General features: G+C 37.4%; 1 protein-coding gene and 1 pseudogene across 2 annotated transcripts; one reads left to right on the forward strand and one right to left on the reverse strand.

The window, feature by feature from the left end:
* Positions 1–235: 235 nt before the first annotated feature.
* On the reverse strand, positions 236–15,262 carry LOC105803716 (respiratory burst oxidase homolog protein D-like; annotated as a pseudogene).
* On the forward strand, positions 15,208–18,385 carry LOC105803677 (uncharacterized membrane protein At3g27390). Of its 2 annotated transcripts, none has more exons than XM_012636041.2 (10): positions 15,208–15,491; positions 15,618–15,726; positions 15,943–16,135; positions 16,232–16,368; positions 16,457–16,745; positions 16,835–16,941; positions 17,156–17,303; positions 17,379–17,574; positions 17,658–17,898; positions 17,990–18,385. In XM_012636041.2, the coding sequence occupies exons 1-10, from the start codon at positions 15,398–15,400 to the stop codon at positions 18,228–18,230; spliced, it is 1,755 nt and encodes a 584-aa protein (XP_012491495.1). In that variant the 5' UTR covers positions 15,208–15,397; the 3' UTR covers positions 18,231–18,385. The 2 variants fall into 2 exon arrangements, with proteins under 2 accessions (XP_012491495.1, XP_012491485.1); XM_012636031.2 differs by having other exon boundaries at positions 15,209–15,491; positions 17,141–17,303.
* Positions 18,386–18,490: the final 105 nt, after the last annotated feature.

The raw sequence follows: 18,490 nt of genomic DNA on the forward strand, positions 1-18,490 counted from the left end.
CAAATTGCCTTTGATTACATAAGATTCCTTTGAAATTTTAAAAAAAAAATTCAAACTAGTTTATATCAACTTGCTCAAGTTGTATGTATGAATTGCAGATCAACTCCTTATTTGAACTTACAATTCTAGGAAAGCATAAAATGTAGTTCCATGAGCATGCATTTAAAGTAGCAAAAAAATTTACTGATTACAGTAATAGTCTAAGCTCCAAATCTAGCTCTTGTGTGTCACTTGATTATGAATTCTGACTGCTCGATCCCAATAAGTTGCTGAGATGTTTCTTGCTCCTTGAATGTGAATCCTATAAGAATGTAAGGAACTAAAACAAGTTAAATTTTAAAACACAATCATCACATGGCACATAAACTAAAAAAAGGAAGGGACTTGTGTGTAGCAACCACAACATGTAGGTTTAGAAGTTCTGGTCATGTTTGGTTGTGCAAAATGTTGGGTGTCTAAGAAGCCACTGCTTGGCTGGGAATCACCATATTTGATGTTTGCCCTTTAACACTTCAATTTGCAGCACTTTAACACTTCAATTTACAGCATTTAAACGCTTCAATTTGCAGTCATATGGGTTAGGTAGGAACTTGGGTATTAACAAAACTAATCTAATCTAAATGTTGAAAAATAGAGGTAAGGTAAGAGAAGTTACTTTTGAAAATACAGTCCTGAGTTGTCCCGTCCAGTCACCAAGTGTTCTAATATGAACACTCACATAGTCATCTCCCGGTGCAGAAGTAATGGAAAATGGGAGCCTGTATCCATGTGAGAAAAAATGGCCATGTTTGAGTCAACACAATTATGGGCTAAGAAAGCTTTTACCATTCAAATGGTGACACAACATCTCAATTAACAAAAGATGTATTGTCCACTCTTGTATCTAAATCCACGGGGCCTTGACATTACGGGTGTGCAAAATTCAGGTAAAACCGAAAAAATTCGGTTAACCTGACGAATTCGGTTAATCGGTCAGTTAACCAAATTTTTTTGATCGGGGGTCGGTTAATTATTTTTTGATTTTTCAGTTAACGCTTAATTCGGTTTGAAACCGGTCGGTTAACCGAATTTTTTCGGTTTAACCGAAAAAATTAATAAATAAAATTATAATATATAAATAGGCCCACTATTCACCTAAACCCAATCCAAACCCAAGTATTCAACCCAACCCAACCCAATCATAAATATTACAAATGATTTAATAAATAAAAATAAAATTCTAAAACTAAACTAAAACTAAAGTCTAAAAGTCTAAAAAAAATTTAATTATGTAGTGATTCAATTCTGTTAATTCGGTTAATTCGGGTAATTCGGGTAATTCGATTAATTCAGTTAACCAAAAATAAAAAACATATAATTTTCGGTTAATTCGGTTAACCAACCGAATTAACCGAAAAAATTTCGGTTCGGTTAATTTTTTTGAAAAAATTTCGGTTAGGTTAACGGTTAAAGATTTTGAAAGGTCGGTTAATTCGGTTAATGTTATTTCGGGTCGGTTAACCGGTCGGTTAACTTAATGAACACCCGTACTTGACATGTGAAGTGTTAGTACATTTCCAGGATAAACATCAACCTACTAAGTTTTCAACAATACAACTACAATGGTCATACTTGGATTCAAACTTGAAACTAGTTTTATAATCAATTAAACTAAATTTACTTACCTTCTGTATGGTAACAGCCTCGATGCTTGATCTAAGCAATCTTGTCCATCTTTCACATATATATAGGAAAACTAGAATTGCCAAGTACATTAAGTCTGTCATTTCCAAAAAGGGAAAGAAAGTGAGTTTTTTGTTTAACATATATTGAATATCTGGAATTTAAAGTGATTATATTCATTGCTTACTATTTTCTTGTACCATTTCTTGGTCAAGAAGAGCTTGATTCCATGCACGATGAGGGGAGTAGAAACAATGACAAATAAATGGTGAGAATACCAGAAGGCATTGAAGCCAGCGAACTTCTCTAGAGGCTTTGGAAGCTTCATCCTACCCCGCCTGAACATAGGCGTGGCGAGCGTGAAAGCAAAGGCCATTAAAACCACCATTATAATCCCAGTTACCCCTTCAATATGCTTCACAAAATGCCAGTAGCTCTTGGCTTGTTCTCTAAAATATTTTTCAATTGGTTCATACTCATCAGGTGTGGCATGAAGCAGTCTGGGAAAATCACATGCGAAATGGGAAATCCCATGTATGCCAACCCCAATTGAAATTCCAACTGCAATTACGTGTAATAAAGCAATCAAATGAACCCTGTTCATTCAGTTCTTAATACCAGAAAACATGTTCCTTGTTACCTTATGGAAGTTTAGGTTGTCATCAAAAGGAACAACAGCTCCTAACTTGGTCTTGTTCCTTAACCAAGTTATGGTGTTACGACAAACTGGTAGCAATATCAAAGCCATGTTCAATTTAAGTGTCTCAGCGGCACCTTTGGCAAAGCAAACACAATGCCCCATTACTTCAAACACATCTTCCATCTGTCGATACTCGATATATTTGTATGAAAATAGACCACACATGACTCCAATCCAGACGGCCATCACCCACACTCTCTGCCAGTTATCTAGCAAGAAATACATGGTGTCTTGGTAGACTCTCCTCACTGGGTTGTAGTCATATGTAGGCTTAAGTTTTTAACATATCAATTTGCAAAACTACCATAAGTTTATATGCTTATATCCGCAAACATATAATAGAACCTATAAAGCTAAAATATTAGAGACTGACAATCTTTTCCTTTTCCAAAATTTCTCTTATGGGACAAGGTAGTGCTGCCTCTTTGCTTGTCGTTGAATAGTTTTACTAGCAGATTTCTACTCCATCTGTGGAAACCTAATCTTTTTCATACCATCAGTCTTCCCCTCAGAACTTGCTTCTATGGGCTACACAACAATTCAACAAAGAGCTCGTTAAATTCATAGGATAGAAATTTTTAAAACACAATATTTGATAGCAAATGCAAAGAAAATGATGAGGGAAAAAAATCAGTCAAAAATAGGATACAAATCGTGCAACCAAATAATATTTTTGGGGTGTTATATTTGTTTTTGTCTTGATTAATAAAATGATTCTTGGCCCGATCATCCGTCTTGCCCTCTACAAGATTAAAACAATTATTACAACATCAAAACAGTAAGTGTGATACTATACAGATATAGGCCTAATTATAGTACCTCGCCTTCTCTTGAACTTAACTTGATATCTCTTGAAGTAAGCCTTGGTCTTTTGAGCTTTAACGAAGGGCTGTAGCATAAAACTAACAAACTCAGAAAACTAAGAAAGCATATATAATAAACAGAGAAAATAATTGGTAGTAATCTAAGACAATGTTTCCTTCCATAAACACATGTTTAATATATTTTACGAATGTGAAAAACTAAAACAAGACTAACAACCAAATATTACCTAAATTTATTCAATAAAAGGAATTTACAACCTTAAGCCTTTTAACTTCTCGCTGCTGACTTTGAATCTTAGGACAGCTTATCAGCGAGAAGGAAAATGAAATAAAAGTAGAAAAAAATAATGCAAATGAAAATTGAAATTAGTTAAACTCCATAAAACCTTCGAGTTTACAGCGAAATATCAAAATTGCTTAATATACACTTAAACTACAAAGAACCTTCGAGTTTACAGTAGAAAATCAGATACTGCTTAAAATACACTTGATTCTGATACAGGCAACAAAACAACAGATTTTATAATTGATTCTATTGATTCTTTTCATTTCTTATTCTCACATCTCTCCAACAAATTTTTTTTTTTAACCCAAAGACTAAAGATTCAAAGCTAAATTAGTTCATATATTAACCTTGTAATTTTCAAATAAAAGAGCTTACCAACTTTCAAATTTCCTAAAAGGCTTCAGTTCAGGCATCAGACAATCTCAATATTGGACAGATTAACAAAGCAAGAGAAAGCAACAGATAGAGATAAGGCAATGGGAGAAAGCAAAGCAACGGCGTCGGGATAGGTTTTAGTAGGTGAATGGCGTTGGGCCGTAGAAGTCGTTTTCGGTGTCGGCGATGGGTTTTGTTTTTGGTAAGAAACGCAGTTCTTTGAGTTGAGAGGCTTATGAGAAATGTTATTTTGTTTGGGCAATTTACCAATAAAAGCCATTTTTTTAAATTACCGAAATGGGCTCGGTATTTAATTATTTACCGGAATGGGTCATTTTTCGGCAAATTGCGTCCACGTCAGCGCGATGTAAGGGGATGCGTCAGCAAGTCGCGGCCACGTAGCGCGTTCCAGGGGTCGCGATTTTGCCGTTTTTTTCATGTTAGGTTTTTTTGGCTTTTAGGGTTTAGGGTTTAGGCTTTTTAGGGTTTTAGGTCTTAAAATAAATAATTTTGAGTTGACGTTTCTGATCAAATAGTATAAAATCGCTTCTAGCAGAATGCTGTTTGATAAGAATTTGTGAAATCGCGCCTTCGTGGACGCGCTTTTGCTACAATAGGTCCTGGAAGAAATAATTTCGAGTTGATGTTTCTGAGCAAATAGTATAAAATCGCTTCTAGCAGGGTGCTATTTGAGAAGAATTTGTGAAAGCACGCGCTAGTGGACGCGCTTTTGCTACAGTAGGTCCTGGAAGAAATAATTTCGAGTTGACGTTTCTGAGCAAATAGTATAAAATCGCTTCTAGCAGGATGCTATTTGAGAAGAATTTGTGAAAGCGTGCCCTCGTGGACGCGCTTTTGCTACAGTAGCATATTTGGGTTGAGGCTGTAAATTAGGCAGAAAATGTTCTTAGAATGCATAAGTCACAGCAGAAACAATTTAGAGAGGCTAAGAAGGTTAGAGTTTCAAATATGAGTGAACGTATTAGTGCTGTTATTTACTATGATGGTGAGGTTTGCCACACCGAGAATGGTGTTGTTTTTTTGTCAGAGAATACGGTACGACTAGTTTTTAACCAGAACATAGATTTGACAGAACTTCGTAAAAGAATTAGGCGTAAAATCTTCAGAACGACGCCAATGAAAGTTCTGTCTATTACGTATCGATTCTGCTCTTCTGTTGATCCGGTGATATATGACTCGTTCGACATAAAAGGTGCTCGTAGCTTGGAGGCAATGATGCAGACTCATCTTGCTAGTGGAGCACCTTATATTTAGTTATATGTACAATTTACATCGCCAAGTGATGTACTTGCGACCGGTGTTCGAGATGTATACACGACCCCGACCGACATTTGGTTAGCTGGTTACAAAACACGGAACAACCCATGTTTGGTAGCGGTGTTGAACGCACATCCCCCGTAAGACACTCTATCTGTGGATTAAACATGTACGTCGGTGGCTCGATGTTTGATGCTGGAAATACGTATTGGGGAACGGCATCAAGTTTTAGTGGTTGGCAATCTACATCCAATTGGGGACATTATGAAATACCCAGAAGAAGGGATGATGTACTCTCTACGATGTCAACCGGTGAGGGGACCTCGTATGCTACAGATGATTGTGGGTTAGAAGATGACTCTGATATGGATCCACCTCGAGAGCCCGGGCCCGATGGTGCAGAAGTTGGCTTATTTTCTGAACCGGAGCGGAACCTATTCCAACAGAACCTGAAGATGCTGAAAGAAATTCAGATAAAGAAGAAAATCCATGATTCAGAGCATACTCACCTTCAGCCCACATGCATAATGTCGATCTGTCTGCAGATGATGCGTTAAAGTTTCTAGATCTACCACACCGGTTGCGTAATCATACAAGTTCAGGGCTAGATTCGGGTGAATTTGAAGTTGGTAATCAATTTACCAACAATGAGAGTTTTATTGGTGCTTTGAAACAACATAGCATCAAAAATAGCGTTAACTACCAATTCGTTAAATCCAAATCTGATAAGTTTGAGGCGAAGTGTGCGGTTCAAGACGGCACATGTTCATGGAAAATCTACGCCTCGTTAAGGAAAAGGATAGGGTTGTGGGAGATTAAAAAGTACAAAGGTCCACATACATGTGTTGCAGGTACAGTATTGACGGTTTCTGAACTATTTTTATTATGCAATGTTGCATTATTTAATGTACTAAGTTTATAGGTGTTTCACAAGATCATCCCAAGAAGGATTCAGCTATGTTAGCTAGCTTGATACTGCCCACGGTTAAAGCAGATCCCAAGAATTCAGTGCCGGTGTTAATTGTCAATATTTGTAGCCAAATGGGGTACACGCCCTCTTACCGCAAGGCTTGGATGGCTAAGCAAAAGGCGTTGGAGAAGATGCATAGTGGGTGGGACGTCTCATATAATGAAACATGGCAGTGGTGTCAGGTGCTAGAGAGATACATCCCAAGTGCCATCACAGACCTTGAAACGGAACATGCGTACTACAACGGCCGATTGCTACGTGGATGCCAAGTGTTCAAACGCCTGTTTTGGACCTTTAAGCAATTCCGAGACGCATTTCCATACTGCAAGCCGTTGGTACAAATTGACGATACCTTTATGTTCGGTAGGTATACTCATCGGTTATTACTTGCAGAGGCACAGAATGGCGGTGGGAGAATTCTTCCAATTGCATTTGCAATAACACCGGGGGAGTCGTCTGATGACTGTGATTTCTTTCTCTCTAGGTTAAGGAGACATGTGTGCCCCAACCTGATATATGTGTTATTTCAGATCAGGGCGCTAGTATACTAGCTGCATTTGATCGACAGGGAAGCTTATGGCAGTGCACACACCATAGATATTGCCTAAGACACGTTGTTTCAAACTACTACGGGCAATATCCATCTAAGAGCGAACGACGACAAGTGACCAATATGGGAATTTAGTCTATATCTGTGTTATTTCGTTTATCAATTTAAATTTGTTTTATTGGTAGAAGTGGTATAAATTATTCGCTATGATCTTATATTGCAGGGTATGAAATAAATAAAGACCGTTTCCACAATATGTTGCCAATTTTACGTTCAATTAACGGAGAAGGGGTGGACTACCTTTGTAACATACGTTTCAAACAGTGGGCACAATCATACGACGGCGGCCTACGATATGTCCATATAACGTCGAACCTAGCTGAATGCATAAATTTTATTCTTAAAGGAACGCACCATCTACCGATAACATCGGTTGTGCGAGAGACATATTTTCGTTTGGCGGCACTATTTCCAAAGCGAGCAGCAAGTTATGCAGGCCAGATGCAAGGAGGCCATGTATGGTGCAGTAAGGTAGTTCAAGAAATTAACAAGGTCAAGGTGAGGGCAAACACCATGCACATAGTGTGTCACACGTGACAGAGTTTGATAGACCGCACCAAGGTGTTGTTGGCGGGCAATATCGTGTACACTTGCGAAATAGGACTTGTGACTGTGGGATGTTTGATGCATTTCGTTATCCATGCGCTCATGTTATTGTAGCTTGTCAGAATCTCCGTCTGGATCCGATGAGCTATGTGGACGAAGTGTACAAATTGGAAAACATGTACAGCGTTTGGAGACACGTTTTCCCACCGGTCCCAGATGAACGTAAGTGGTCGTCCGTATCTCTTGCTCCTTTTAAGCTGTTACCAGATAGAGAATTGCATCGTAAACCAAAAGGTCGACCTTGCTCGACTAGAATACGTAACAGTATGGATATTTGAGAAACAACCAGTCAACAGAAGTTATGCGGATGGTGTAGGAATCCAGGCCATACAAGTTGATCATGCCCTAATCGGAATAGTTGAATGTAATTGTAAATAAATTATATTTTTTCAATTATTTATTGATAATTGTATTAATTGTTAGTAACAGTCAAAATATTTTTTTCAAATCTAACATTATGTGAATGTAAAAATATTAACTGTTAATTGTATTAATGATTAGTAGAATTCTCAAATAATATCAAAATATTCAAAATATTTGTCCAAATTAATTAAGCTCATGTTATTACATCAAATAATATCAAAATAACTCAAAAAAATTTCTATTTTATTACATAAAATAATATCAAAATATTCAAAATATTTGTACAAATAAATTTAAATACAAAAATCAATGTCTATGCCCGGGGGATTCAGTGCCACATGGCTGCCGTCGACGGTTACGCACTGGATTCCTCCTTTGTCTACCTTTCGGCACCGGTTGTTGTTCCTCCGGTGGGGATTCTGGTTCTTCCAGTATGGCATCTGGTTGTCGGACTTGGGAGGATGATCCACCTTCAAAGAATAGTGTATGTGGAGGTGTTTGCATCACGAACGGCGACGGTGTTTGAAACCCATACGTTGGTGGGGATTGGTAAAAAGGAGAGCTCCCGGATAGCCCCTCTTGTGATCCCTCGTGCGGCGCTGGCCTATACATCGGCGATCCACTCGGCATAACAGGAAATGGAGCTGAACCGGGCATTTGGCTCCAACCTACCATAGGACTCGGAAAAGGATACATATAAGGGTTAGGATACATATAAGGGCTAGGAAACTCACCTGACATCATCTGAAAAGGCGGTTGCGTGGGTATCATCGGTTGAACTGCTGCGTTGGGTGACTGTGTCGGTGCTCTCGTTGGGCCTGGTGATTGCATGGCCGCTGATGATGAGCCGGGTGAATGTCTGGGCCTCGTTGAGGCTGCCTTTGTCGTCTTGTCGTCTTGGATTTAAAGGCTCGCGCCTTTCCCTTTCGACACGTATTTGTTGCTGCCTCTCCTCTGGCGTCAATAAATACGGTTTGCCATGGATCCTAAACCACGGCATGTATTCTGGAACGCACGCTAACTCTGAAACGATGATTGGTTCCCGAGTAGGTATATATTCATACCGATCTTCCCACATTTCCATGTACTCGGACCAGTATCTCGGCCAATCCGTATTCAATTACCGAATGTTGACTTTGTGTTGATCGTCAAACACCTTAGGATCCACTGGAATCGGTTGTCTACATCCAAACTGTCGTAGCACTTTGTCTGACTGGTGCGGCTCCACAGTTGCGTAGTTGATCAACACGATTTTCACTTGCCAAGCTAGTGGATTTTGTAAGAACTCTTCCGGAATTACTGTCCTAATTGCCGGATCCTCATATGGTGTCCATTGAAACTATGAACATGATAGAAATATTAGTTATATAAAGAATCCTAAATACTAAATACCAATCGACTAGCGAATGTATGGAAATATCTATTTTATTTAATACTTACTTGTGCTTCAGACCGTTGGTCCAATAGAAGCCGTATATCTTCAAGAGAGGTAGGTAATCGAGCATGACTTGCCGGATGGTTCAACCTAATTAAATAAATTTTTAGCATACTTTTATCTTTAAAAATCTACATAATAATTGTAAAATCTAATATAAAATTTACCTCGTTATGAGTGGGAATTTATATGGGTAGTCCACTCGAGGACGTAGAAATAGAAAGCGAAACCGTGCCCATGACTGCAGTAGTGATAAGCAACCTCCGATTTTTGCTCTCCTCAGTTGCGTCGCCCCGCACATCTCCCGATATAACGTTTCCAAGACGACATATCCCTAACTCAATTCACCGGCTGCTCTAAAATCAACGAGTTTCAGTAGCCATCTTAGATGTACGCGGCTTCGTGACGTGTCGGGCATCAAATAACCTCCAATTAATTGAAGAATATATGCCCGAGCATGTCGGATTCTTTCAATTTATGTTGAATCTTCATCCGGATCAGGGAATGTGTCACGTAACAAGCCCATCTTGATCTTACCTCCCTCCATTTTCTCCGGATTAGCGCCCAAAAGCTCGTAGCACACCGCCCCCCAATCGCTAGATTGGGCAGACCCGGTGACTGGGTATCCGTCCACCGGCAATCCCAATTGTAGATTGACATCTTCTAGAGTGATAGTGCACTCTCCACATGGAAGATGGAATGTGTGCGTCTCGGGTCTCCACCTCTCGATCAACGCACTGATTAGCTTCGGGTCCATCTTGCATCCCCGGCCTACCGTCGCCACGTGCCAAAAACCCGCTTCCCGCAGGTAGTTCTCTACCAACAGTGATGGAGGACCATGCATATTCTGGATATTGCATTCCAATACCCAATCTACAGACTTTTATAACAAATAATAAATTAATAATTATCTAAAAATGCATAAATAAAAAATTCTTAAATAATATTTAGAAATTAAATTTAACACTTACCATTTTCATTTGTTCCACCGATATGTGATGCTTATCAAGACGAGTCAATTCTCCGGCCATTGCTGAAATTTTACAAAATTTTATGGTTTAAAAAAATTTAAAATTATTTAAAAAAGGGAGTTAAGAGAATTTAAGAGGAACTTGAGAGCAAATTGAGATTAAATATGGATTTGAGAGAAATTTGGAAGGAATTTGAGAGCAAATTGAGAGGAAATTTAGAGGAAATTTGAGAGAGGATTAGTTTGTGAAAAAAAAGGGTGGGGGTATTTATAGTTTTTTTTTGGACCGTTGGGGGGGCAACGGTCAAATTTTTGACCGTTGCACTGTTCATGCGTCGGGCAAGTCGCGGCCACGTCAGCGCGCTTTGCTGACGTGGCAGAAAATCGCGTCCTAGAGGGCGCGATTTGTTGCCACGTCAGCACGCCACGACTTGCTGGCGCGTCCCCTGACATCGCACTGACGTGAACGCGATTTGCCTGAAAATGGCCCATTCCGATAAATAATTAAATACATGGCCTATTTCAGTAATTTTTTTAAAAAAAAGGGCTTTTTTTTGTAAACTGCCCATTTTGTTTAGGCTTTTTAGGGTTTTTTTAGGGAAAAAATAAAGGGAATCGAGGTAAGGGAGAAATGGTTTGGGAAAAATAAAATGGGGAAAAAAGAAGAAGAGATTTCAAGTGGGGGGAATCGATTTTGGGAAAAAGAAGGGAAAAAACAAGAAGAGATTTCATTTGAAATTTTGGGATAAAAAAATATAATTACAAAACGATGCCGTTTTGCAAAATATATTCGTGGCGTTTGGGCCAAAAACGTCACTATTGCTCAACTTTTTTGCGGTGTTTGCGAAAGACGCCGCTATTGCTTACCTTTTGCGGCCTTTTTTTCATAAACGCCACTAACGCTTGACTTTTTTACAATTTTTATATTTAATTATTGTATTTTTCATATAAATTTTAAATAAATAATTTTTAAAATTTTAAGTAATATTTAAAAGAATTAGATAAAATTATAATTTTAGTTTTTGTATTTTATTTTTATTTGTTATAATTTGGTCCTATCCAAAATAGATAGTTACATATCCATATCAATCTGTTACTTTTTTATTTATTTATCAATGTTTTTTAAAATCTACTATTTAAATATATCAAATGGTTTAGATTAAATATTTTAAATATAAAAGCATCAATTGATTGTATAAAATTTCATCATTTAACAAATCTCAAGTAAACCTTAAGTCCTAAACCATTTAATATATATAAACTTTATCTATTATCTCTCAAATAATTTAAACTATAATCATAATTTTAATATATTAAAATTAAAATTATCTCTTTTATAATTATATAAGAAATTATTTAATAAATAAATTAAAAAATACTAATTAATTTAAACCCTAAAACCCTATCCTTTATCCCCTAAACCATAAATCATAAATCTTAAACCCCTAGCCCTTAAACCCCAACCCTTAAACCATAAACCATAAATCATAATCCCTAAACCCATAATCCATAAACCTTAAAACAGTAACTCCTAAATCTTAAACCCTAAACTATATACCCTAAACCACAAACCCTAAACTATAATGATAATTAATTCAGTATTTTAAAATTAATACTATCTCTTTTACGATTATATAAGAAATTATTAAATATATAATTTAAAAAACACTAATTAATCTAAACCCTAAACCCTTATCCCTTAAACCCTAAATCATAAAACAAAAATCATAAACCCTTAACCCCTAACCCTTAATCTCTAACCCCTAAATCTTAAATCTCAACACTTAAATCATAAACCCTAAAACCCTAAACCATAAAGCTCGATCTATAGCGGCGTTTTTCAAAAAGCACCGCTAATGCTCGATCTATAGTGGCATTTTTTAAAAAGCGCCGCTAATGCCACTAAAGCGTTGTGCTTAATTTTTTTTGCGGTGTTTTTTAAAAGGCGCCGCTAGTGGTCGACCTATAGCGGCGTTTTTGAAAAAGCGCCGCTAATGCTCGATCTATAGCGGCCTTTTTTAATAAGCGCCGCTAATGCTCGATCTATAGCGATGTTTTTTATTCAAACGCCGCTAAAAATGCCGCTAAAAACTTGTTTTGCTGTAGTGTGTGCTTGAAGTGATCACTACGTTAGAACAATGTGAAAGTGTAGATAAGCTAATAAGAAAGTTCAAGATTATAGGATGAGATTGGGTGATTGCATCATCCAACATCTTATTACGATGAATCATATGATATAAGAGGTTGTTTGGAAAGGGCATGAAATGATTGAAGAAGATAAAATGCAATATCTCACTTTGAGGGGCACTTTTATAGATGTGGAACAACGAATGCTCTTGGATAAGGAAAAGTCGAAGGCATAAACATATAGAAACTTAGTTAAACGATATGTAGCAATTGTAGCATTTTATGGTGCAAGGAAGACTATAACGTCAAGTATCGAATCACAAAGGTGCAATAAGAAGCAACAGGTTCTTGGAGCACCATGGTTGAGCAAATTCTGTATGCCTATTTTGGAGGAGGAAATTAAGGAAGACCCGAAAATAAACTCAAATTGGAATTTGAGGGAAGATTTAGGGGATGAGTTGGACTTAAAAGTGCGAAGGAGATCTCGAGGAATACCTGGACATATGAAAAGGGTGGAAATTATATTAAGATTTGACATTGTAAATAGAAGAAATGAATTAATAAAAAAAAAGATAGTTTTACTTTTATTTTTTTTTTAAAGTCAGAACTAAATTAATTTTATAAATATATTGTACTTAATGTAATTTTATATAATTCTTAAGTTTTTTTAAATGATAAATAATTCTTAATTGAATGGGTGTTACTGAGTTGAGAAATTTAGTAAGAAATATTATATATATTATTATTTGTCACTTGTCAACTATCAACAGTGTCATCAATTCATTAGGAAGTTACGAGAATATATTTCGTAATTAAAATAAGTAATATTATTTGAAGGTATTTTAGTTTTTCACTTTAAAAACTAATAAAATATGCATATATAGGGTGGGATTTAAACCCACGTCCATTGCATTAGTACAACATTTAATTTACCATTTAGCTAAAGCATTATTTTGATATTTTATACATTTCAATTTTATTATGCACACTTTATATGTTTCAATATTTATTGTATGTTATTTTAAAAACACATTTGTGTTCTAAATTCATGGTTATCACACTTGTAGGATTTCTTTAAAATATAGAAATTTAATAGTGAGTTTTCTTTTCACTAACTTGATGCTTTTTTGATGTGCTATAGAAAAAAGACAATGCCATGACTAAAACTATCCATAAATAGGAGGATAACGTACCTCAGCGCACTCAAACTCACATCCTCCTATATTAGTAACAATATCTATGCCAATCAATCGATCATTAATTGTTATTTTTAAATACACATTTATATTCAAAATTTATTATTTCCACATTTCTTATAGTATCTTTTTTATTATCTTGAAATAAACCTAGGTATAGCAGTAATCATCGCAGGTTAATGCGAGAAAAGAATGGAGGGTGTGAAATTTTTTATTACCCCTGTTTGAAAGAGTTTGAAGTTTGAAAGCATGAGCTACTATTTCATGAAGCAGACAAAAACCGTTAAACCAAGTTTGACTACTGGATTTATTTATTTGACACAATTCAGAAGCTGGCGAAGGTCGCAGAACGCCAACCACAATTTTAGATATTCCAATACAAGCAAGGATGGTTCATCAGATAATTTGTGTAGAAATAGAAAGCTAAAATTAGAGCTCATCACGGCCCAATTCATGCGATCCCACATCCCACATGCAATCATCTGTTTCAGTCAAACGTTAAAGTTGATGTGGAAATTTATATATATACTGGACTGGAATATTTTAGTACACAAACAGCATCGGATTATCTTTATAACCCCCATAGAGGGTCCATCCTCAACTTGGAATATTTATATTGCACTCCCATCTTGGTTCCATTTGCCGAAAATTAGGGTACAAAAGGACAGTTAAATAATCCGTCAAACCAAGGCTGTCAAATTGTCTCATGCTATGACCTTGGCACCTACACTCCTGCCAATACAGACTAAAAAGCCAAGATGTTTGAATTTTGGCATTTAAAACCCAAAATCCAACTGTTTGCCGACCACTTTTTAGTCTTTTCTCCTCTCTTTATTCTCTCCCTGTTCTTCTTATTGTCTCTTTACTTAGCCACACCTAGCATTTAAATCCCACAGACATTCATTACATGCATATATATATATATGGGTTGAAACAGAGCAATCAAAACAGAGGCAGGGTGATGAGCTAAAGATCATGGAAGCAAGTCTCTGCAACAGATGGTGTGTTGTTTGTGAGCCAAAGGTTGAACTGTAAGTGATCATTTGTACTGATTTTTTTCTTCTTCTTTTTTGTTTTGAATAGCCAAGTCTCATTGGTTATGTAGTCATGATTGAATGGAATTGTAAGTGTGAGATGAAACAATGGAAATGATCTGCCTGGCTCCCTGAATGCCAACTATGGATGGTGTCAAATAAGCGGTGTTCTGTTGTTGGCCCTTTCCTAGTTGGCATCAGAGGACTCAGGCAGGTCTATCCTTTTTATCATCTTTTCACTTATGCATGGAGAAACAAGAAGAGAGACCAAAGGGCTGGGCCTCCTGCTGATCTGCCTTCAACCCATGACATAACTGGCCGTACAGTGGCAGAGACTAGTTTGTAATTTTAGACACTCATACGTGGAGCGGTTCGTATTGCTCAAGCTACTTTTTGTATGCACCTTTGAGTTCCAAAGAAGCATAATCTTTTTAATATATTCTTTATCAGTTCCTTTTTTCTATTAAAGGACTAGATTCCAAACGTTTCCTTTTCTGCCAGGAGCCATTAATTGTACGGATGGCTCTAGTAGTGACTGGCGCCAAATATTCGGACCCCGTTTGGTGTTTTATTTATTGTAAAATATTAAATAAAATTAAAATATGAACTTACATAATAGTGAAATGAAGAGGAGAACAGGTTAGGGTAAAATTACATTAACACCCTTAATATTTGCAACGTCAAGACATGAGACAACCCTAAAGTCGGTTGGTTCCCGCCAAGAGCATGATCCCCGGGGAGGTGTCAATGTCACCCCCACCTCCTCACTCCTTGCCCGCCATGTGTCCCGCCTACCACCTTCTCCTGCCACGTACCATCTTTCCATCTGTTCTAATTTTAATATAACAAACTCCTGTACCTTTGAACTATGTCTATGACACACATTTGAAAACGCAGAACATTTTTTCTTTCCGTTATTGCCCTTCAAATATCTCTAAAGCCTTACTGCAAGCAAACAACCATGGAGGTTCCCTCGGGGTTGTTGGCTAAACTCTGGAGCTTCGTTTCATTTATTCCCTTCTTTTCTTTACTCTTTATCCTTGGCCTTCTCAAAGGTAAATTACAAACAACAACAACAAAAGACCCGTATTTAAACACTGAAATGAATGGTTAGATTAGTGATTAGTGCAAAAATGGGTGTTTTATTTAGTTTTTGCAAATATTTTTGGTTCTGTTAACAGCTGCAATCATCGGTCCAGTAGCGGGGGCAATTATTGGGAGCGGGAATTCAGCAGTGGTGATTGGGCTTTGGCCAGCACATTTTATATGGACTTACTTCTCTGTAGCAAGGTTTGTTTCCTTGGATTTCTATTTCCTTACATCTAATCCCTTTTATTTTAAATAGCTTTGGGGGGTTTTAGCTTCTTCCGCCATTGATATTCATAGCATGTCGCCGGTCACATTCGAATGATGTGTGTTTGCAATAGAGATGAATCTCTGATTCTAGGAAGTAGAGAATGTTTGTGTTTTGTCCTTATTTTCTGTTTCTTGGACTTGTAATTTTAGAACGAAGAGACTGGGACTGGCTCTAAAGATTGTGGTTTTGGTGTCGTTGATTGTACCGCTGGGTCTCTGGCCAGTCGTGGCTGTTGCCGGAAGCATTTTAGGTGGAATAGGTTATGGAGTTTTTGCTCCCCTCATTGCAACTTTTCAGGCAGCAGGGCAAAATGCGATCGACAAATGCTACCACTGCTTTGCTGTAAGTTGCCTTTCTCTTTGTTGCCCGGTCTGTTATTTGCATGCAGAACACTTGTTTTAAACAATTGAAGTGGAGAACTTAGCAATTCCTTGCCAGGATGGTTGTCTGTCAACCATTAAAGGAAGCTGCACGGTGGTGGTGGACTTCACAGATTTCTGCTTCCACTCATACTTCTCCTACATGGATGAGCTAAGCGAAAAAATGCCTCCGGATGAGAAGCCTATGGATGTAAAGTAAGAACGTCCCTTCTTAAGCTCTGCTTCATACCAGTTAATATATTTGAGTTAACTCTTTGGATTTATTCCATTTTGTTCTTGCAAGGTTAATGAAATTACCAGGTTGTTTGTTGGTTGGCTTGATTGGCATGTTAGTTGATGTGCCTTTGATTACAGTTGTTACTCTATGGAAAAGCCCATATATGCTGTTCAGAGGATGGAAAAGGTTGTTCGAAGATTTAATTGGTCGGGAAGGACCGTTCTTGGAGACAGTGTGTGTTCCCTTTGCTGGTTTAGCAATCCTTTTATGGCCTTTGGCTGTTGTGGGAGCTGTAGTTGGAGCTATCATTGCAAGCTTCTTTCTTGGACTCTACGGTGGAGTTATCGTGCATCAGGTCTGGAAAATGTTCCTTTCTCTGTTTTTACGCTGTTATATACGTCTTTTGTTTCAAGTTTTGTCTAACATATTTTTGTTAAAATTCAGGAAGATTCACTTCATATGGGATTTTCTTATATTATATCTGTGGTTTCGCTATTTGATGAGTATGTAAATGATTTACTCTACGTGAGGGAAGGATCCTGTCTGCCCAGGTACAACATGTGTTAATGTTCTTTAGATTACTTACAAGAAGAACCATGTATATTTCTCCTATGTTGCTTTCAACCTCCAAGAACCCTCCAAATACCTGGAAAAGCCTTGAAAAAATGTGACACTCAGCCTCAAGTCCGAGTGACATAGTATTTTACGCATCTGTTGATTATGATTATGAGACATCCGTTTGACAGCCAGGCTCCGGTATCGTAGAAACATGGACTGTAATCCTGAGATCGAAAAGGTTGACAACAACTGTTGCAATGAACTGGAGAGTAAAGGTCAGGCATCAAGCACACAACTCATTTCAGAAAACTCAAGAACGTTGAAGTGGCCAATTCAACAGTATAGACCAATGCAGGTCTGCTCTTTGACCTATAAAAATCAAATTAATGTCTAATGTATAAGAACTCAATTATGTTTGAAACTTTTACAGGTGTGGGACTGGCTTTTTAAATCCTATGAGGTGGATGGTTGGATACTCCTCCGTGATGGCCTAATAACTATCAAGGACATTGAGGAATGCATTGTTAAGGGAAATTGTAAAAAGTTGTGCATAAGACTACAAGCTTGGTCCATCTTGCAGTGTCTGCTGACATCGGTTAAGGCTGACGCATCTGGCATAGTTATCGGTATGTGTTTCTTTCCCCCTTCAGTTAGCATTGTGGAGGATATTGGGGTACAATCATATGATTACGTGTGATTGAATTGCCAGGTGATAATGCGGAACTGACTAGGAGTAATATGCCAAGGGACAAAGTGTTTGAATGGTTTGCTGGGCCGCTTTTTGTCATGAAAGAGCAATTAAAGAAGCTCGAATTAGATGAAAGTGAAGAAGCTTGCCTAAGGAAGCTGGTTATGGAGTGCAAAAACGAAACACCCAAGGACTGGAATGATTCTGGTTATCCATCCGAAGATAGTGTCAGGAGAGCACAGCTTCAAGCCATAATTAGAAGGTATAACAAAAGCTATATCTGAAAAACTAAACAACTCTTTCAACTTGTGACCGTGCATTAAAATCATCACGCAATTTTCATTTTATGACAGATTGCAGGGAATAGTAGCTTCCATGTCTCGGATACCAACCTTTCGGCGTCGCTTCAGGAACTTGGTGAAGTTGTTATACATAGAGGCGATTCAGGCTGATGCTTCAGTCCATCACATCGGAGGAATCCTAAAAGCTAGACTTAGTGGCCAGAGATCATCCGGAAAGGGAAGTAAAAAAGATGGATATGAAAATGATGATGCAAAAGGGAATAAAGCTAATGAAAATCTGGATGTAGTGTAAATGAACCTTTGCACAGTTAAATTTATTGTAGAATATAGGTGTGAATTATATACATCTTCTGTAAAGGATGAAAAATCAGGTCATTGTAACATTGACTGTGATGTCACTACCATGATGTTCATGTCAGCAAGAATATTGCAACTTAATGCTCGGTACCCTTGTCTCTCTATTTATTATTCTTACATAGACCCCTCCTGTATAGCAGTTGGACCTATTGATATAACAGTTAGAAATGTTACCTTTGGGTTAAGATACAAATG

Source organism: Gossypium raimondii, chromosome 7 (assembly GCF_025698545.1).
Source record: "Gossypium raimondii isolate GPD5lz chromosome 7, ASM2569854v1, whole genome shotgun sequence".
NCBI lineage: Eukaryota > Viridiplantae > Streptophyta > Magnoliopsida > Malvales > Malvaceae > Gossypium > Gossypium raimondii.

Excerpts from the sequence above, each read along its gene's own strand:
- LOC105803677 (XM_012636031.2), top strand. The coding sequence starts at position 15,398 with ATGGAGGTTCCCTCGGGGTTGTTGGCTAAACTCTGGAGCTTCGTTTCA. Across the intron at positions 17,304-17,378 it reads AACAGTATAGACCAATGCAG|GTGTGGGACTGGCTTTTTAA; the intron begins GTCTGCTCTTTG and ends AAACTTTTACAG. Across the intron at positions 17,899-17,989 it reads CTTCAAGCCATAATTAGAAG|ATTGCAGGGAATAGTAGCTT; the intron begins GTATAACAAAAG and ends ATTTTATGACAG.